At 36.7% G+C, this 22,941-nt stretch overlaps 1 protein-coding gene across 5 annotated transcripts in view; it reads left to right on the top strand.

Moving 5' to 3' along the window:
- The window catches only part of LOC125237919 (zinc finger protein 271-like), a 28,488-nt gene that overhangs the window by 4,228 nt on the left and 1,319 nt on the right, over positions 1 to 22,941 (top strand). The window contains exons 5-6 of one of the 5 annotated variants that reach the window (XM_048145160.1): positions 2,111 to 2,170; positions 17,687 to 19,499. In XM_048145160.1, the coding sequence (XP_048001117.1) occupies positions 2,111 to 2,170; positions 17,687 to 18,666 (1,040 nt within the window). In that variant the 3' untranslated portion in view covers positions 18,667 to 19,499. Of the gene's footprint in view, positions 1 to 2,110; positions 2,171 to 6,231; positions 7,539 to 10,252; positions 11,341 to 17,686; positions 19,500 to 22,941 lie in introns of those variants that run through there. The other 4 variants (XM_048145156.1, XM_048145159.1, XM_048145157.1 and 1 more) reach the window with 4 other exon arrangements.

Here is a 22,941-nt window from a genome sequence, read left to right as displayed (position 1 = left end):
TTATTACTTAACTTGTGACGTAATTACTAACGACTTACTTACTTATAAACGTACTCTAAACTTATCAAGTCGATAAAGTTCTTATGACGAGTAAGAACGAGACGGATTAAGATAAAGATGAACAACGGAATTGACCGTAGTTGAGAAAGACCATCGACGATCGTGACGAATACAGAATGGCTTACGAAAGCAGAATCGGACAAATTTTATTACAGTAACTTTGTCGCTTGAATGTATGGGGCAGTATGCGTCAAATCCGGTAGTTCAGAATATTTGCAGACTTGTTTATGATGTTGGCCTAATGAATAATCCAAGTTTGTGACCTCGAGCGCCGAACGCAACTTTGTCAAAAATCGAGAAAACCGCGAAAAAATTGTTTCTTTTTCAAATTTTGGTGATTATAACCCTAAAGGACCAGTTTTTGAAAAACCTTTCTCAGGACGTTTTTAAAGTACACTAAATTTGCTAGAATCTGATACTAAAATTGTAGCAAAGTATATCAGAACTACCGGATTTGATGCACTACGACACACATGTGACTAAGAACGAACGAGACGATCCAAGAGAATACCGTAATTTTGTATGTGGCTGACATGTCAGTTGTGCAAGCTATAGTCATGTGTATTGCGGGCCTAATAGTAAGTTTCATTATTATTCCTAAAAGATGTCTATCTTTTATTCATTTCATTTTCAGAATTTACGTCCCCCCAATTAGCGTAAGTTGTTAACAAATATTAACTCGCTGTTAGATTTGTAACGACAATTAATCATAAAATCTGTCAAAAAAATTACTTGTTTCACATTCTGAATGTAGATTATATCTTAAAATTAATTAACACAAAAACAATATTTTTATTGAAATTTCATGCTTAATTATTGTCACAAAACTAACAGTTAGTCAATTTTTCTTAACCACTTACGCTAATTGGGGGGTCCCAAATTCTGAAAATGCTCAGACTTCGGCATTTTTTGTAGAGTTTTGTTGACAGTAACTCTCTATTGCATATATATCGTCACTACTTTAAAAAAAATCTCGTATCTCACGCTGCTCCTCAAAGTTAAAACGCAGTAAGTCTATATGCATTCCATACATACTTACTACAATTTTCTTTTCATTGACAGACGAAGATACAAGTTTTTTTTTAAGTAGTGACGATATGACAGCAGACTTTAAATAACCTTTCTCTTCATTTAGAATAGGGTACTTGCCTTCTAGTCAAATCAGCTTCTTTTTAAAAACTCTCAAAACGAATTTGAACGATTTTCTAATATAGAATTAATATGAAATTGTGCCGAGTGACGCCACGGTCAACTGATTCACTTTATATCTTTCTCTCCGACTTATAAAATAGAAGTTGGGTTCAAAAATAATTGTGTCCATGTTTTTCTTATAATTATCTAATGCTTTTTTCGTGCATGGAATAATAGTATATTACGATACTAGTGCGAAAAAAAGGAAGTTCGAAACGAGTGGCAATATTAAAACACGACCAGTACTTCTGTACTCTCAATCTTCTGGAAAAGATTAGAAAAAAACTGGTCCTTTTGGGTTATAATCGCCAAAATTTGAAAAAGAAACGATTTTTTCGCGGTTTTTTTCGATTTTTGACAAAGTTGCGTTTGGCGCTCGAGGTCACAAACTTGGATTATTCATTAGGCTAATATCATAAACAAGCCTACGTTTAAGTCTACAATACATGCAATACTACAATACATGTATCGTAATGTACTATTATTTTAACTGCGTAATAGACTGATAAAGTCTAAGAAAAAAACGTACCTCAAAGCCATAGAGAAAAAGGTACGGTGGCCTAGATGGCTTTACACCTTTGGGGAGCGCTTGGCTAGATGGCGCTAATATTAATATTTGATATTTTAACACATATCAAGCAAACAATATGGGCCAAATTGTCAAAACTGAGGTTCAAAAGTTTTAAGCTTGTGTCGAGAGATGGCAGTCTATGCACTGTGATTACACATTTTACTTTGACAATAACTCTATAATACTCGATCCTCTTTGCTACAGGCGAGTAGCCTATTAAGTGTGCGGGTTTCTAGCTCTGTATTATTATAATGTGAGCAACGGCCTGAAGCAGAGTTGTTGTTGTAGTGGAGGAGCGTGCAGTCTCGGAGGCGTCGGACGCGACGAGCGCCGAGGACCGCCAGTCGGGTGAGTTTATTTATTTATTCCTTAAATTAACATTGACAGCCTAATAGCTAAACTTGAAACACACACAGGAGGGTATAAACATGGTACAATTATACAAAATAGTGTGACGGAACATACTACTGGCCTATTTCAGACGATTTATAAAAAAAATATTTTTAAATTAAAGGAAAAATTCACACCGGCAGCTTATTTATTCAATAAAAGTGAAACAGTTTTTACATAACCCAAACTGTAGAACAGCAATGCAATGCAATGTGGTGCAATGTCCGAGAGACATCGCTTTTGATGACTAAAGAGACCTATGCGAGAGCGACATATTTTGCCAAATAGCTGACAAGGGAAGCTTGCAACTGATTGCGACGTTTCGCTATAGTGTCTTTCTCCCATTTGTCAGCAAGTGCCGCAAACCAGGTCTCATCGACGAACTTGCGACCATCTCCAACGCACTTTCGCCACTCCGTCCGCTTCTCCGCAAGCTTCTCCCAGTTTTGGTAGTCGATTTTAAAGGCTGCCATGCCCCTCTTGGCGCAGTCTTTGAAGCGAAGCAATGGTCTCCCAACATATCTTTTGGCTTTTACTTCGCCTAGAAGAACATGGCATAAAATACATAAAATAGTGCTCACACGTGGATCGAACTTGGAGTGGTGATAGACTCCAAGTGACGGGCGCTGACCGCAAGGACTTGCGACTCCGTGCTTGTGAAACAGGTGAATTACTTACCATCAGGTGTGATCGTGGTCAAACGTCTACCTATTCATACTAAAAAAAAAACATATCCAGTTTGCTGTCGCTGGCCAGTATGTCATTGAGAAGGGTTAAAGCGTGGTGCAGTGGAAAGTGCGACAGAGCATAGGAATAGAGTCTGTCGGCGAGGACGGAGTTCTAAACCGGTGACTGGATGCATTTTGAGTGAAATAAGCGACAACAAGGAAGGGTTAGATATTTGGCCGCTTATTAACCTAACATAGACATTAGGTATTGTATTATACATCTACACAATTATGAATGGCCATTGACTTTAATTGTTGATCCGCTTCTTGGACTTTACAGTGGATAAGTCATAGCTTAACTATGAAATAACAAAATTATTGTGGCCTCTAAATGGCTCAACAATTAAAGTCCTTCAGTATACGATTGTGTTTGTACACAAAATTGTAACTTGTAAAAGCGTTTTTAGAAACAAAATGTCATCCTGCTAATTTTTGTTTTGTTGGGCTCGGAATCACTAGCAGAAAAAAAAAGAAAAAAGAAGAAAAAAAACATAGTAGTTTGCAATACCTCACGCGTATACAGCTACAATATTTAGAAGCGGGTAAAACAGCGCACAAAAAGTATAGGACATCCTGAGTTACTTTTTTTAAATATAGACACACCTGTACCGTTCGTGTTCAGAAATATTAGTTTATGAAAATGAAATATTACAAAAGAAAAATTTATTTCAAGTAGGCATATTACAATGCGCATATGAACGTCAAATAAAGCTACGCCGGCTCTAACCCTACGCCTCAGCCTCGAGAAAATTTCAGTCCCCCTCAGTTGGAGGGGGGTATTCACTATGAGACCGGCAAGAAATGCCGCTTCTTTTCAAAACATTACATCTTATCATTAACATGCATTAAATAACAAAATGCAATTTAACATGCAAGAGTATTCATCAAAAAATATTAACAGACTACTGACTTTATAGAAATTTAATTTCAATACAATATATTATTTAATTATTCTTTTCTATGATTAAATACACATCTCTTTTAGTTTATCGGTGAGTTACTTCTGTAGCGTTTTTGATTCGCTACTTTTGCTACTGTGCAAGTGAAAAAAAAATCTTTATTCTTATTAAGGCCTGACTCGTAACGGATTTGTCAAATTCAAAACTGTTTTAACGGTACCAGAGCCGGCCGAATCAAAGTATGTTTTTCTATAATGTGTTTAAAATGTATTTAAAATTTATTATTTATTAGTAAATTCATCATTCTCCATTTCTCCTCGCTCATGTTGTAAGTTTTGTTGTATGCCCTCCATCGTACATCCGACAGTGTTTTTCGACACATTCTTAGTTTTAGTCCTATCAAGGACTATCTTTTTTTAAATATTTTGGTGGCTTATGGTTGGTGTCATTTAAATGAATGAATTTCTTAGACACTCCATCCTATTCCGGTTAATAGGTGAATACTATGAGACTTCGTTAAATTAAGTTTTTTACCCGATTTGAAGAGCGTTGGCTTTAGCAGGCTGCTGGCTTCATAGCTGTGGTGGATGATATCCAGCTATTGTCAGAATAAAGTTGAAAGATCATATTATTAAATAAAATCTGCGAACAGCTTCGTTCAGCAGTTTTTGTTGTAGATTTTTTATCGAAAAGTGGTTACTTTGCTTTAAATGCTTAGTAACGGACACTGCATCGACTGAATTCCTAGTAAAGTGGATATTTGGAGACTCATCTACATTATCATTGTTTCATAGGAATCGTAAAGAAATTGCCTTTCAGATAAGGTATAATGTTGGTTGCCTGGTAGTGTTGAAAATGATTTAAATGCAAGTTTCGTCAACAGGAATCAAGTTTTTGACAGCAATTTGTCGCCGAATTATTTTCAGCGATCACTTTAATTTTATCTATCTAGTTAGTTGAGAATTGCTTTTAAACATGATTCTAACATAATAATTTTGTGAATCTGGCAATTTGAATGGTGTAATGTATATATAAAGTAAGCTAGAAATTATACAAGAAAAAGCACTCTGAATTTGACAAATCCGTTACGAATCAGGCCTTAGTACGTTTTTAGAACGTTTATACGTCACGCATCAGAAGAACAAATGTTTTGGACATCCCTTGTTAGTGGAATGATGGTGAGTGTCGATTCTAGACCGAGCCCCATGATTTTACGATTTGAGAGAATCAGGTTTTCATTATTTTTTCCCATTTATTATTTAAGATCACCAGTGAGTAGACATGAGATTTATCCAAAAAAAAAAATTAACCGGGCATATTAAAAAAATACAAATTGCTTTCAAAATTTACTCTGAATCTACGCGTTTCCAGAAAAAAAAAACCTTTTTAATACACAGTTTAGTCTGTTCAGAAAGAGTCGCGTAATGTATTGGACCCCATACAATTCGCGACTCTTACTTTCCAAACAGACTCTTCTATCTTTAAATGAATGTGTTGCGGGTACTCAGACAACGATAAACATAATATACAAATACTTATATACATAGAAAATATCCATGACTCAGGAACAAATATCTGTGCTCCTCACACAAATAAATGCCCTTACCGGGATTCGAACCCGGGACCGCGGCGTAGCAGGCAGGGTCACTACGCGCTTAGCCAGACCGGTCGTCAACACAGGCTGTACGTATTAACAAAGGCATATATAACTCCGTAAAGACAGATAAAGTCTAAGAAAAAAACGTACCTCAGCTTCTGTATGGTAATACAGAAAAAGGTACATACGGTGACTTAGATGGCATTACACCTTTAGGGTACGCTCAGCTAAATGGCGCTATTATTCATATTTGACATTTTAACACATATCAAGCTAAGAATATGGGACAAATTGTCAACACTGAGGTTCAAAAGTTTCAAGCCTGTGTCAAGAGATGGCAGTCTATGCACTTTGATTAGTTGATTACACATTTTACTTCGACAGTAACTCTCTATAATACTTGATCCTCTTTGGTATTAATAATAGCGGGACAGTGAACGCAGAATCAAACCAAAACCCGTACAAAAAGCATTGCAGATGAAGGTTGGTTTCAAGAAGGATCAAGACCGTATTTAGTAAAGGCAGGATAATTGGATGGAGTGCTAAAATTCCCACCAGGCGGACCGTATACCTGTTTTCCACCGGCGTGGTATAAAAAAGTGATAGTCAAAACTACAGGTTACAAAAATATTTTGGAAGGCAAAAAATGTGAATGCGTTACAAAGACAAAAAAAAAAAATAAGGAATATGTAAAAAAAAATTGGAACAAGGAAAAAAAACGCCAGTTCATAAAAGCGAGGATTCGAGGTATGACAGTGTTATAGGACATCGCCTTATTTGCGTTTTTTGTTTCAGTATGTCCGGCTGGGTCGGCTCGTTCCGTTGTGCTCAAGCGCACTCTCGTAGCGACTGATCACAATATAGACAAACCTTACACCTGCGATCACTGCGGCAAATGTTACACAACCAAGTCTGTTTTAAGAAAACACATACAACTCATTCATTTGTCGATATCAAAACCGAGACGCCGCCCGAAGACAGGCAATGTAGAGAAGCCTATTCTTCAATGTACTTATTGTGACTACAAGACCCATAAAAAGGATCATTTAGTTTGTCACGTAAGAATACACACTGGAGAAAAACCATATAAGTGTAGGCACTGCAACTATAAGAGCACTCGCAAGGGAGGCTTACGAACACATCAAAAGACTCACAACGTGGACAAACCATACACGTGCAGTCATTGCGGATTCAAGTGCTGGCTGAAATCTGACTTGAAAAAACATGAGTTGACACATGGGGAGAAGCTCTTTCATCGATGTACCTACTGTGACTATAAAAGCCATATAAAAGAACGCATACGACGCCATATAAGAACACACACTGGAGAGAAGCCATACAAATGTAGTCATTGCGACTACGCGTCCGCACAGCAGAGTTCCTTAATAAAACACCAAATTCTTCACTCCAAAGAGAAGACTTTTCAATGTAGAAGTTGCTACTTCAGAAGTGGGAAAAAATCTGATTTAGAGAAGCACCAATTGACACATGCTGGCGAGAAGCGATTTGAATGTTGCTACTGTGATTTCAAAAGCAAGTATAATGCAAACCTTCAAGTTCATCTCAGAGTACACACAGGCGAAAAACCTTATTCGTGTAGTTATTGTGATAAAAAATTCAGTCGAAAGGAACGATTTCTCGCACATCAAAAACTACACTCAGGTGAAAAACCTTATGCATGCCGCGAATGCGATAGCAAATTCTACAATAAATCAGGTTTGAATCGTCACCAGAAAAAGCATGGGCATGTAGCGATGGCTAAAACAAATGCAGACACTCCTGTTTAATAAGGTCTATCGCTTTTTCAATAATGAAGGGCGTGGCGATATAAAGTTATATACATAGACGTCATAGACTAATTTCGCTGTCCACTGTGGGACGAGGCTGATACATCTTTAAAATACTAATAGGTTACTTTCAGGTCAGGTATGATAATATTTATTGAAAATAAACGTATTCCTGAATAAAAAGTACAAACATGTTTTATTTCACTTTAGTTCTTTGCCATTCCTACAACCTCAATACGAATATTTTGAAAATGCTCACACTGGAAAAAAATTTTATCTATAAAAAGTTTCGATAGATGGCGTGACTGTGTAAGTAATAATAATAATAAAATAAGTGATGCTCGCATCGGTGAACTGGTTATTCGGGGACTTCTTCAGAGAAACCGAGGGTTTAGCCTGTGCAATTGCGGACGAAGTTATGATGACGAACAACTACCGGACCGGAAATATGTCCTGAAGAACGGTACGGTAGACATTTGTCTGGCATGCCGCCGTCCCGGAGAGTCACTCAGGCATATCATCTCCGGTTGTTCTCATCTTGCTAACGGTGAGTACTTGCACAGACATAATCTCGTAGCCAGGATTATTCACCAGCAGCTTGCTCTTCAATACGGCCTTGTGGACCGCGAAATACCGTACTACAAGTACTTACCTGCGCCAGTTCTCGAAAATGGTCCTGCCACGCTCTATTGGAATCGATCTATTATCACTGACAGGACTATTGTAGCATTTGTAGCCAATAAGCCTGACATTGTGATAATAGATCGACCGCAACGCCGGGCCGTGCTCGTCGACATCACCGTCCCCCATGATGAGAATCTCGTGAAAGCCGAGAAGGACAAGTCCAGTAAGTACCTAGACTAGGCTCACGAGATAACCGCCATGTGGAATGTTGATTCGACGATCATTGTTCCGATAGTCGTTTCAGCTAACGGTCTCATAGCGAAGAGTCTCGACCAACATCTTAGGTGATGCTCGTTGACATCACCATCCCCCACGACGAGAATCTTGAGAAAGACAAGTCCAGTAAGTACCCAAACTTGACTTACGAGTTAACCGCTCTGTGGGATGTTGATGCGGTCCTTCCATTCATTGTCCCGGTAGTCGTTTCAGTAAACGGTCTCTCTCTGTGTTCCTTGCTAAAATACAAGTCAGGGATACTTATTTCCTTTGTTTTGATTTTACTGTTGTAATTGTAGCACCGGTCACAATCTTAGCCTCCAGGTTGACTGGTAGATAATGCTTTAAAGCTTTAAGTCCGCCTTTTGTACTGCAAGATTTTTCTTTCGTGCAATAAAGACTAAATAAATAAAATAAATAAATAAATACTTCATAGTGCGAATGTGGGTTAGACGAAGGCACGGTGGATCACATTTTCTTCTAGTTCGAGATTCAATTACTCTTTGTATGACGTTTTACCTATTTGTATGACGGTTGTCCAGGATCGAACCTGATAACATCTGCATACGAAGCACATTACCACGAGACTACGTCTTGACTTGCTAAATCTGACGAAATCAGCCTACTGTCTCAATAACGTCTAATGTCATGTCATGTCCCTGAGAGACATCTCCTGGCGGAGAAATTTGTAAATCAGTTTACCCTGACAGCCGGTCATTTCTGCGACTGTTCAGCAGCTGTAGAGCTGTATGGCAGATTTGGTGGCATTGTGGTTGTAGGTACTGATAGTAGATGATTGATTTGATGTTTGTATTTATTCTTAATTCATAATTGACACTAATCGATGCAAAAAACAAATGTTACCGAAAGCAGTGGTTTATTTATATGCTAAACCCCTATAACGGAGCTCGTGGACCATAGACTGGTCCACACCATCAAAATACATCCTATATACCAATATTACCAATGACGCTGTTAATTAACAGTTTATGCTATTTCCCCCCCTAGAATTTTCCCAATTGTTGCCACGTGTTTAGGTCTCTCAGGAGGAAAATGGAAAACTTGTGTAATTACACTAATTACTTTTACATTTCGACTATATTAATGCTACTAGTCAGTAGAGATGATGTGCGAGTGCCTAAAACTAAATTCCTATTTAAGTTGACGCGCGCAGGAGGGCAGGCGGATTTGCCTCTATACTTTTGACAGGCGCTACATACTTCAACGCCACGGCTGGGCTCACAACTTTAAATTCCGTCATAACTTTTTTCTGGTACGCCAAAAAAAATTGAAAAAAAGTAAATATTGACTAAGATATCAATTAGTAGTGTTGTCTAGAACTATGTAAACTAAAAATGGTCCAGACATCCTGACGTCAGAATGTCTGGCCACTTTATTCGCTCGATTTTTCGATATCAGTGGAGGTACCAAATATATGTAATCAGGTACCAAATAGTATCAAATAGGTACTAAATTTTAGTATGTACTAAACATCAAATATCTGTAGTGGTCCAGGGGTCCTGACGTTCACCCTTATTTGCCATTTTTTTATGGGATACAGGCGTGATTGTATGTATGTACATAACATAAAACTGTAAACAGTCTTAGTCATTGTCAAAAATTGTATCTATATATATTTCTATGTTTTTTCTTCCTCTATTCCATCCGCTATGTTGCTTGCTTTAAGAAACTGTCATTCGCTTCCCGCTCTTTCTCACTAATGTTGGCACAGTGTTATATGTGTCATTTTGTGTTTGTTTGTGTCGTCCATAACATTGTTTTTTTTTTTTCGTTTTAGGTTCCCAATCTATCCTTCCAATATTACATCAAAATTTCACCGAACACTCGTTTAAAAACGTCAAAAGTTTCCACCTCGACATTGGCAGAATTCACCTTGCTTAAATTAGCGAGGAGTAAAAGCCACGACGGAGACAAAAAAAACGGTCTCATAGCAAAGTGTCTCGACCAGCGTTTCGCGAGACTCATGGCTAGGTAGCTCGATCAAAGGTCAGATCCAGAAGGCAGTGATCTCGGACTTGGCGCTATGGTCCGGCGGTTCCTCTCTCTCCGACCCTTTTATTTTGTTATTTATTCTTTATTCATCGCCTTATTTGCGTTTTTTGTTTCAGTTTGTCCGGCTGGGTCGGCTCGTTCCGTTGTGCTCAAGCGCACTCACGTAGCGACTGATCACAATAAAGACAAACCTTACACCTGCGATCACTGTGCCAAATGTTACACAACCAAGTCTGTTTTAAGAAAACACATACAACGCATTCATTTATCGACATCAAAACCGAGACATCGTCCAAAAACACGCAATGTAGAGAAGCCTATTCTTCAATGTACCTATTGTGACTACAAGACCCGTAAAAAGGATCACTTAATTTGTCACATAAGAATACACACTGGAGAAAAGCCATATAAGTGTAGCCACTGCAACTACAAAAGCACTCGCAAGGGAGACTTACGAACACATCAAAAGACTCACAACGTGGACAAACCATACACGTGCAGCCAATGCGGCTTTAAATGTTGGTTGAAATCGGACTTACAAAAACATGAGATGTCACATGGCGAGAAGCCCTTTCACCGATGTACCTACTGTGACTATAAAACCCATTTAAAAGCAGACATACGACGCCACATAAGAACACACACTGGAGAGAAACCGTATAAATGTAGTCATTGCGACTACAAGTGCACACAGCAGAGTTCCTTAATACAACACCAAATTATTCACTCCAAAGAGAAGACTTTTCAATGTAGAACTTGCTACTTCAAGAGTGCGGAAAAATCTGATTTACGGAAACACCAATTGACACATTCTGTCGATAAGCGATTTAAATGCAGCTACTGTGATTACACACACAAGAATAATTCAAATTTACAAGTTCACCTTAGAATACACACGGGTGAAAAACCATATTCCTGTAGTTTCTGTGATAAAAAATTTGCTCAAAAGCATAATTTTGTCGCACATCAACAAATTCACACTGGAGTAAAAGCTTATGCTTGCAGCGAATGCGATTGCAAGTTCTACAATAAATCAAGTCTGAATCGTCACCAGAAAAAGCATGGGCACGTAGCGATGGCTAAAACAAATGCAGACCCTCCGGTACAATAAGATCTATCGATTTTTCAATAATGAAGGGCGTTGCGATATAAAGTTATATACATACACTAATTTCGCTGCCCACTGGTACGAGGCTGATACATCTTTAAAAACCGGCCAAGAGCATGTCGGGCCACGCTCAGTGTAGGGTTCCGTAGTTTTCCGTATTTTTCTCAAAAACTACTGAACCTATCAAGTTCAAAACAATTTTCCTAGAAAGTCTTTATAAAGTTCTACTTTTGTGATTTTTTTCATATTTTTTAAACATATGGTTCAAAAGTTAGAGGGGGGGGGGACGCACTTTTTTTTCCTTTAGGAGCGATTATTTCCGAAAATATTAATATTATCAAAAAACGATCTTAGTAAACCCTTATTTATTTTTAAATACCTATCCAACAATATATCACACGTCGGGGTTGGAATGAAAAAAAAAAATCAGCCCCCACTTTACATGTAGGGGGGGTACCCTAATAAAACATTTTTTTTCCATTTTTTATTTTTGCACTTTGTTGGCGTGATTGATATACATATTGGTACCAAATTTCAGCTCTCTAGTGCTTACAGTTACTGAGATTATCCGCGGACGGACGGACGGACAGACAGACATGGCGAAACTATAAGGGTTCCTAGTTGACTACGGAACCCTAAAAACCAACAGGTTACTTTCAGATAGATAATATTTATTGAAAATAAAAATATTCCTGAATAAAACACGTAAGAAACATGTTTTATTTCATCTCATTTCCTGGCCATTCCTACAACCTAAATACGATTGTTTTGGTTATGATCACACTGGAAAAAAATGTAATCTATAAAAAGTTTCAGACCATTTACGGTAGATGTCGTGACGAATGAAGTAATAATAATAATAATAATAGGTGATGCTTGTTGACATCACCATCCCCCATGACGAGAATCTTAAGGAAGACAAGACAAGATAACCGCTATGTGGGATGTTGATGCGGTCCTTCGATCATTCTCCCTATGGTCGTTTCATTAAACGGTCTCATAGCTGGATTCAACCTACTGTAAAAGTGTCTCCAGACACTTTTACTGTAGGTTGAGCACGCACGAATCCTCACCACTGATAAGTTGAACTAGAACGCACTACTGCCCATGTACTACTTTAAGTACTGATAAGCTGAGCCAGAACGCACTAATCCTATCTACTATCTGGAGGGGGGTCAAAATGCCCTGGTTTTGGGTGATGACCTTTTTTTAACAGCCACACCGTCGGACTCATTATGTTAGTTGATGTTACCAAGTGGGCGGGGTGTTGGTTCAAGATGTCGCTTTCCTATTGGTCGTTGATATCATTAATGAGGGGTCATTACTAATTACCCTCATTAATTAGGCCACACCCCTTGGATTTAGATGCTGCTCTCCCATTGGTCGTCGGGATCCGGAATAAGGATCATTACTAACTTACACACATTAATTATGTCACATTATTAGGTTTTTCATGGAGAGACTTTCCGATTGGTTTTTGTGATTTATTCTCATTCCTAATGAAATTGCTTGTGTATGATTCCTTATTAACTAAAAAAGTTTAACTGTATGTTTTTAAAGCATAGCGAAAACATGAGTACTTACTCAAACATCGATGTATTGAAACTAGATTTTAATAGCTTTTAAAAAGGAACACTTGAAAAAAGCATTAGGAAAATGTTTGCACTCACGTTGTAACATACTCTTCAGGGATTCATAGTAAAAACCGAAAAATTAAATGTTATAAAATATTTAAAAAGTATCGATTAATCAATTTGTACAAACACATAAGTTAACATCTAAACATGTGACTTATAGTAATCTCATTACTAATTCTACTTACAGTTGAGAAAACATCACTAAACTATAGACTTTTTTTGTATAGTATATTAAATTGTAATATACCTACATGTATTCATAAATCAAACACATGTCTACTATGATAATTTTAATGAAATAATATTCTAAACATGTGACTTATAGTAATATCATTACTAATTCTACTTACAGTTGAGAAAACATCACTAAAATATATTTTTACTTATTTGATATTTTTTTACAAATTCTCTATATATTTGAGAATCAAACTTTCAAGTCGCGTTTTCAGAACTTTCTTTTTTAATACTTATCATTTAGCAGTATAACGATGAAATATAAGTTAGTTAGAGTAATATAGCATTGTTTCGCATTTGAAATGACCCCCAACATCTTGTGCATGACCGTAGTCCAGTCAGAAATGGGGGGTTATCAGTTAAACAATAGCAAAATGTTAACATATGAAAAGGAAAACACATTTCCTCATTAGTTTTAAGTTATTTTTGTTTACTTAATACTTTTGTTTTTGTTTTTGTAACTCATGATTTTTTTGGAGAGTTGGTCTTGACTTGAATCTAAAAATTAAAAACAATCTAAAAACTTTATTGGTGCTGGTGAATATTTTGATTCATTTGCTCGAAAACCACTGGGTTATCATAAAACATTTTTAAAAAGAAATGTCAAGAAGTGGTATTGCAATCACCAATAACTGCAAAGTTATTTTACATCAGTTTGTGGTAAATACTGTTTAGTTTATTTTTATTTATCATTAGTTTTAAGTTATTTTTGTTTACTTAATACTTTTGTTTTTGTTTTTGTAACTCATGATTTTTTTGGAGAGTTGGTCTTGACTTGAATCTAAAAATTAAAAACAATCTAAAAACTTTATTGGTGCTGGTGAATATTTTGATTCATTTGCTCGAAAACCACTGGGTTATCATAAAACATTTTTAAAAATAAATGTCAAGAAGTGGTATTGCAATCACCAATAACTGCAAAGTTATTTTACATCAGTTTGTGGTAAATACTGTTTAGTTTATTTTTATTTATCATTAGTTTTAAGTTATTTTTGTTTACTTAATACTTTTGTTTTTGTAACTCATGATTTTTTTTGGAGAGTTGGTCTTGACTTGAATCTAAAAATTAAAAACAATCTAAAAACTTTATTGGTGCTGGTGAATATTTTGATTCATTTGCTCGAAAACCACTGGGTTATCATAAAACATTTTTAAAAATAAATGTCAAGAAGTGGTATTGCAATCACCAATAACTGCAAAGTTATTTTACATCAGTTTGTGGTAAATACTGTTTAGTTTATTTTTATTTATCATTAGTTTTAAGTTATTTTTGTTTACTTAATACTTTTGTTTTTGTTTTTGTTTTTGTAACTCATGATTTTTTTTGGAGAGTTGGTCTTGACTTGAATCTAAAAATTAAAAACAATCTAATAACTTTATTGGTGCTGGTGAATATTTTGATTCATTTGCTCGAAAACCACTGGGTTATCATAAAACATTTTTAAAAATAAATGTCAAGAAGTGGTATTGCAATCACCAATAACTACAAAGTTATTTTACATCAGTTTGTGGTAAATACTGTTTAGTTTATTTTTATTTATCATTAGTTTTAAGTTATTTTTGTTTACTTAATACTTTTGTTTTTGTTTTTGTAACTCATGATTTTTTAATAGCTACTAAATTCTAACAATTTCCAAGACCGTGGTGGAAATGAAACCACCGTTTAAGTGGATAATTGCCGTAAGAAGAAAAGTGTCATCTATCCTCTGAAGTTTTACTTAAAGTGCGTAATCATTTGATACAAGTATTGAATAGAATTTACGGTGAATTTGCAGTGCAAACTTTATTGGAGGTAGAAAAGCCGATGTTGTTTACTCATGTGTGCTCCTGTGTACAAATCGAAACGGATTGACGAAAATGCGTAAATATCGAGGTTTCAATGGGACGAAGGAGCACGAGAACAATAGAAGCAGGAAGCAGTACATCCACTGAAAGCTTATCACATTTTAAGTTAAATTCCTGATAAATTATTTCATCGCATTGATGTGATATTTGGTAAACCTGAAAATATACATATTAAAAAAAAGTATTACTTTTTTTATTTCAGTACGTTTCAATTAAAAGGTGCAATCTAAAACAAATATTTTATTAGGATTTTATGCTCAGACAGGATGAAAGTGGCACAAGTAACCCATTTTGAACTTGAGAACTTGTATTTATATACCGATATATAAGCTCAGTTTGCTGCAGAAACTTGTGTTTTGCTCGCTGACTCTTCGCCATTAACTGTTTTGTAAATAAAAACACTCCCTTAGTATTGTAATTTATTATTACATATTTTATAGGCTGCCTACACATTTAGGCGACCACAAGTGCACCCAGCAAAGTTCTTTACTAAAACACCAAATTATACACTCTAAAGAGAAAAGTTTTCAATGTACAATTTGCTACTTCAAGAGTCCGGAAAAGTCAGATTTACAAAAACACCAATTGACACATTCTGAGGAGAAGCGTTTTGAATGCAGCTATTGTGATTTCAACAGCAAGTATAATGCTAACTTACAAATTCACCTCAGAGTTCACACAGGGGAAAAGCCTTATTCGTGTAGTTATTGTGATAAAAAATTCGCTCGAAAATATAACTTTATTGCACATGAACAAATACACACTGATGTTGTAAAACGTTATGCATGCAATGAATGTGATTACAAATGCCGTGATAAATCCAACCTGCGTCGTCACCAGAAGAAACATGGGACAAAGCCTAAAATGTAGCAATCGCCTTTACAATGCAATACAATACAATACAATACAATACTCTTTATTGCACACCTAGATAAAATACAACAATACAAAACTAGGAAGCAACTCGAACAAAGGTAAACAACAGGCGGTCTTATCGCTGAAGAGCGATTTCTTCCAGACAACCTTAAGGTAGCGGAAATTGATAAATTTACATAATGTCAGTAGGTGTCAGCAAATTCGAAGAAATAAACTTATCGCACAATATAGACTAAAAATTTAACATACATAAACATACATATATAAAGATAAATAACTAAATGCATTTGGTCGTGGGCAGCGTATTAAGGTGGATGATGTTCTCTCATCATAGTGCAGCACGTCGTTTGGCATTCCGCAGGGTGGCGTGTTGTCTCCATTGTTATTTTCCATTTTTATTAACTCCATAACTTCAAAGCTTGCTTCGCAATATCACCTCTATGCCGACGATCTTCAGATTTACTCACAGGGCGTTATAGGAGATCTTCCATCTATGATCTGTACGATAAATGGCGACTTAGAGACCATCTCGAGTTGGAGTCGTAGTTTTGGCCTTAAAGTCAACCCTGCAAAGACCCAAGCTATTGTTATTGGGAGCTCAAAACTACTTCCCCGGTTAGACTTTGCCAATGTTCCCCCTATTTATTTTGATGCCGTTCTGATTCCGTATACGCAACAAGTAAAGAACCTTGGCATCATCATTGACGGTACGTTATCCTGGGGACCCCAGGTGAGCGAAGTCAGCAGGAAGGTATTTGCGGCAGCTGGTTCTCTTAGGAGACTACGTAACTTCCTCCCCATTCCTACCAAAATTGCCCTCGCACAATCACTTCTCCTTCCCATTTTGGATTACGCTGATGTGGCTTATCTCGTTCTCACTGAGGAGCAACTTAGTATAAGCTTGAGCGTATCCAAAACGTCTGAATTAGGTTTATATTTGGGTTACGCAAATATGACCATGTATCTCACTTCCGTTTGCAGCTCAAGTGGCTCCCTATCCGTCTTCGTCGTAACTTTCACATTTTGTCTCTTCTTTATTCTATCCTATTTAACCCTGCTACTCCCCGCTATCTTAAAAATCGCTTTAGTTATCACAATGTCACAGTTTCGTTTTCTTTCAACCCCTTATTTGCCAAGAGTGGCACTGAAGCTTTAGTAGTTTCATGTGTTCTGCCTACCCCTTTATGGGATACAGGCGTGATTGTATGTATGTATGTAACTAAATGCATAAATATATAAATAAATACACATATAATAGTACCAGGTTATTTAGAAGGAATAATCAGACCAAAATATCATGGAAGAGTTAAAAAATGGAGTTTAATTAGTCTCTTGAAAGAGTTAGGAGACTGAGCACGTCTTATGTCATGAGGTAGAGAATTCCAAAGTCGCACAGCTTGAAAAGTAAAAGAATGATTATAGAATTTTGAAGTAGAGGAGGGGACAGAAAGAATTAAATTCTGGGCGCACCTAGTAGAACAGAGATAACTAAAGCGATTTTTAGGATAGCGGGGAGTAGCAGGGTTAAATAGGATAGAATAAAGAAGAGACAAAATGTGAAAGTTACGACGAAGACGGATAGGGAGCCATTTGAGCTGCAAACGGAAGTGAGATACATGGTCATATTTGCGTAACCCAAATATAAACCTAATTCAGACGTTTTGGATACGCTCAAGCTTATACTAAGTTGCTCCTCAGTGAGATCGAGATAGGCCACATCAGCGTAATCCAAAATGGGAAGGAGAAGTGATTGTGCGAGGGCAAGAAGAGTGACCATGTATCTCACTTCCGTTTGCAGCTCAAGTTATAGGGTAACATGATATTTAAGAGCTTAATATATTTTGTTTCAGTCCGCTCGGACATAACGCCTGCGGCTCGTTCCGTGGGACCAGACCGCCTCGCCGGTGTCGCGACTATTCACACTGTAGACAAACCATATGGCTGCGATCACTGTGGCAAACATTTTAGAAACAAGTCAGTTATAAGGAAACACATACAACGCACTCATTTATGGAGTGCTGCATCCAATCTCCGATGTCGCCAGAGAATAAAAAACAAAGAAAAGTCATTTCATCTATGTACCTACTGTGACTATAAAACCCTTAAAAAAGATCACTTAAAACGTCACATCAGAACACACACAGGAGAAAAACCATTCAAGTGCAGCAACTGTGGCTTCACAGCCGGTCAGAAAGAAGACCTACGAAGACACCAAAAGATTCACTACGCAGACAAACCATACACCTGTAATCAATGCGGATTTAAGAGCTGGTTGAAATCTGACTTACAAAAACATGAGTTGACACATGGAGAGAAGCCCATTCATAAATGTACTTACTGTAACTACACATTCCGTAGAAAAGATCACTTACAACGTCACATTAGAATACACACAGGAGAGAAGCCATACAAATGCAATCATTGCGACTACAAGTGCACCCAGCAGAGTTCTTTACAAACACACCAAATTATACACTCCAAAGAGAATACATTTCATTGTAGAATTTGCTACTTCAAGAGTCCCAAAAAATCAGATTTACAGAAACACCAATTGACACATGCTGACGAGAAGCGTTTTCAATGCAGCTACTGTGATTTCAAAAGCAAGTATAATTCTAACCTACAAGTTCATCTCAGAGTACACACAGGTGAAAAACCATACTCCTGTAGTTATTGTAATAAAAAATTCGCTCTAAAACATACCTTATTTGCACATGAACAAATACACACTGATGCTGAAAAACTTTTTGCATGCAACGAATGCGATTACAAATGCCGTGCTAAATCCACACTACGTCGTCACCAGAAGATCCATCGGACGAAACCTTAAAATGTATCAAGTGCTACAAGTGGTGGAAATCTGTATTGTACAAGGCCGGTCAGAAAGAAGACTTACGACGACACCAAATGATTCACAACGCAGATAAACCATACACGTGTAATCAATGTGGATTCAAGTGCTGGTTGAAATGTGACTTACAAAAACAAAAGTTCACAAATGGTGAGGAGCCCGTTCTTAACTGTACTCACTGTCAGCTCACGTTCCGCAGAAAAGATTACTTCGAACGTCACATAACAATACACACAGGAGAGAAGCCATACAAATGTAGTCATTGCGACTACAAGTGCTCCCAGCAAAGTTCTTTACTGAAACACCAAATTATACACTCTTAAGAGAAAACTTTTCAATGTAGAATTTGCTACTTCAAGAGTCCGAAAAAGTCAGATTTACAGAAACACCAATTGACACATTCTGAGAAGCGTTTTGAATGCAGCTATTGTGATTTCAACAGCAAGTATAATGCTAACTTACAAAGTCACCTCACATTACACACAGGTGAAAAGCATTATTCCTGTAGTTATTGTGATAAAAAATCGCTCAAAAATATAACTTAATTGCACATGAACAAAAAAACACTGATGCTGAAAAACCTTATGCATGCAAAGAATGTTACAAATGCCGTGATAATTCCAACCTACGTCGTCACCAGAAGAAACATGGGACAAAGCCTAAAAAGTAGCGATTGCTTTTACAAAGCCTACAAAATGTCAACCCTCCGTTACAATGAAATGTTACATATTTATAGCTCTTCCGATTTTATGTAATGTTTTGGTCAATATCTGTGATTTCCGCTATAGTACGGTACGAGGCTGTAGCGTATTAAAAAAGTGATTTTATAGCTATGATGAAATGTGTATGAATATTCTTGTGAAATAAGCACCAGTTTTTTTTTCACTTCCTTCCTTGCCATTTCTTCAACCTAGTAGTAACTTAACAACAAGTGTATCACAAAGTATGATGTAAGATTGTCCCTATAATGAATGTTATATTTTTAATATTGTATAGAGATTTAAACTAACACGATCTATACTCATATTATTAAATACTCATAAAGCGGGACTTAATCGCGTAAAACTTACGTTTCTATTTAACCCGACGTTTCGGGCATGACATTACGTCCGCGGTCACGGGTAGACTAAAGACTCTGATAAACGTAATCACATTTAGCACTCACGATGCGTTTTTAACCGATTAAAATGTACACTAAGGAAAATATTTGATTTTCATATTGTTAATCCAAACCAAATTTTGGCGTTACGTACCACATAACACAAAAGCTGAACCACTTTACTGTCAGACCGCCCGTCGAAATTAGTATTTTTGTCCAATCCAGTCCCTTTAGACTCGTGCTTAAGAGAAATGGCGCAGTAATTTAAACAAATTATAGGGTAACATGATATTTAAGAGCTTAATATATTTTGTTTCAGTCCGCTCGGACATAACGCCTGCGGCTCGTTCCGTGGGACCAGACCGCCTCGCCGGTGTCGCGACTATTCACATTGTAGACAAACCATATGGCTGCGATCACTGTGGCAAACATTTTAGAAACAAGTCAGTTATAAGGAAACACATACAACACACTCATTTATCCAGTGCTGCATCCAACCTCCGGCGTTGCCAGAGAATAAAAAACAAAGAAAAGTCGTTTCATCAATGTACCTACTGTGACTATAAAACCCATAAAAAATATCACTTAAACCGTCACATCACAACACACACCGGAGAAAAGCCATTCAAGTGCAGCAGCTGTGGCTACAAGACCGGTCAGAAAGAAGACCTACGAAAACACCAAAAGATTCACAACGCAGACAAACAATATACGTGTAGTCAATGCGGCTTCAAGTGCTGGTTGCAATGTGATCTTGAAAAACACAAGAAGGCACACGATGAGAAGCCTTTTCATCGATGTACTTATTGTGATTACAAAACCTTAAGAAAGATCACTTACGAAGTCACCTAAGAATACACACAGGACAGAAGCCATACAAATGTAGTCATTGCGACTACGCGTGCACACAGCAAAGTTCCTTAATGAAGCACCAAATTATTCACACGAAGGAAAAAACTTTTCAATGCAGAGTTTGCTACTTCAAATGTGGGAAAAAATCTGATTTAGAGAAGCACCAAATGACACATGCAAACGAGAAGCGTTTTGAATGTAGCTACTGTAATTTCAAAAGCAAGTATAATGCAAACCTTCAAGTTCATCTCAGAGTACACACAGGTGAAAAACCTTATTCGTGTAGTTATTGTGATAAAAAATTCAGTCGAAAGGAACGATTTCTCGAACATCAACAACTACACTCAGGTGAAAAACCGTATGCATGCAGCGAATGCGATAACAAATTCTATAATAAATCAGGTTTGAATCGTCACCAGAAAAAACATGGGCATGTAGCGATGGCTAAAACAAATGCAGACACTCCTGTTTAAGAAGATCTATCGCTTATTCAATAATGAATGGCGTGGCCATATAAAGTTATATACATACACTAATTTCGCTGTCCACTATGGTACGATGCTGATACATCTTTTAAATACTAAGCCTTCGTCTGTGTTTGATAAGGATCCTAACATAAGATAATGAACTTTAAAAAATTATATCAAAGTAATTTTTTTATGACAAGTCTACAAATGCCAACCCTTCGTTACAATGAGATGCTACATCTTTACAGTTCTTCCGATTTTATGTAATGTTTTGGTGAATAGTTGTAATTTCAAGCTGGCGAGGACCCCACGAATGACAAATGGACGCGTTCAAGTCATGTTAAGGCAGTGTTGCACGTTTGCGTCCGTGGCCCACAAATGGTCTCGCCGGAAGACCAGCGCTGACTGTATGGTTATCATTATGCTAAGACGGGACCATTTCGTGGTAAACGATAATTTTATATTACGCTACAATACAATACAATACTCTTTATTGCACACCTCACATAGTTTACAAGTAATGCACAAGAAACAAAAACAAATTAAACAGAGGTAACAACAGGCAGTCTTTTCGCTTAAGAGCGATTTCTTCCAGACAAACTTTGGGTACTGGAGTTAATATAATCAGAATATAGGGTAAGTGGCTCTAACAAATATGAGAAGTAGAATTTAAATACAACCAAACAACACAAAACACTCATGCAAATACACATACATAAATAAGTATGACTATAAACATACATGAACATACACACATAAATACATACATAAAAAGGTTTATATTAATAAAGAAACAAACAACAGTATATTATGTTATAATAGTTAAATGTGTTTATTTGTATTGTAATACCTATTTGTAATGTTTACCACGAATAAATGATTTCTATTATATTTCCGCTAAGGTTCGATACAATGCTATAGCGTGTTAAAAAAGTAAATTTGTAGCTATGATTAAAAGTATTTATTGAAAATATAAATCTTCTTATAAAATAAGCGCAAGTTATTTTATTTCACATCCTTCCCAACCTAGAGTCTGGCTAATGAAAGTTGAGTATTTTTTTTAACAGCAACCCTGGGAATATGTCGTCGATTGTCAGCCGTCAGTGTGACTGTCTTCTTCTTCTTGGTTAGGGGCTTTGTAAGGCTTCAGAGCGCCTTATGTATCACTGCGGCCATTTCTGATCTATTGTGATCGCCACCTATTACAACTCTCGATCAAGTCCTACAAATTCAAAGATTTGTAGTATCTTTTTGAGATCGAGATACCTCACATCCTCTTGGTGTATTTGATAGCTGCCCAGAATCATGTTACGTGTGCGCATTAGAGAGGGGCACTCTGCCAGGATGTGCAGGGGCGTTTCATCAGACTCTAGACAAAACCTGCACCGCCCGTTTGCACGTTTCCCGATAGTGTGCATGTGACTGTCACTTTAACGAATTTCGGTAAAAGTTAACAGTGTAATCTATAAAGAATAATGAATAAAACGATAAAAAGTATTAAAATAAGTGCTGTAAATAAAATATAAATAATAAAAAGTACGTCCATGTAGTGTGTTGCCTGCTCCAAAATTTTAACATTGCCACTTTTTTGCGGGTTCAGCTTTCATTAGCTAGACTCTAGTAGCAACTTAACAACGATTGTATTAAAAATTATGATTCTCTATAATATTATATTTTTAGTATTCTATACAAATTCCAAGATTGAAATGATAAAGACACAATAAACACTCATTTAGCGCTCACCATACGTTTTTAACCGATTTAAATATACACTAAGAACAATATTTGATTTTCACAGTATTAATCCAAGCCTAATTTTAGCGTTACGTACTTACG

This window comes from Leguminivora glycinivorella, chromosome 22, assembly GCF_023078275.1.
Source record: "Leguminivora glycinivorella isolate SPB_JAAS2020 chromosome 22, LegGlyc_1.1, whole genome shotgun sequence".
Lineage (NCBI taxonomy): Eukaryota > Metazoa > Arthropoda > Insecta > Lepidoptera > Tortricidae > Leguminivora > Leguminivora glycinivorella.
Note: the sequence above shows the minus strand (reverse complement) of the source record. Positions and strands in the feature narration are given on the sequence as shown.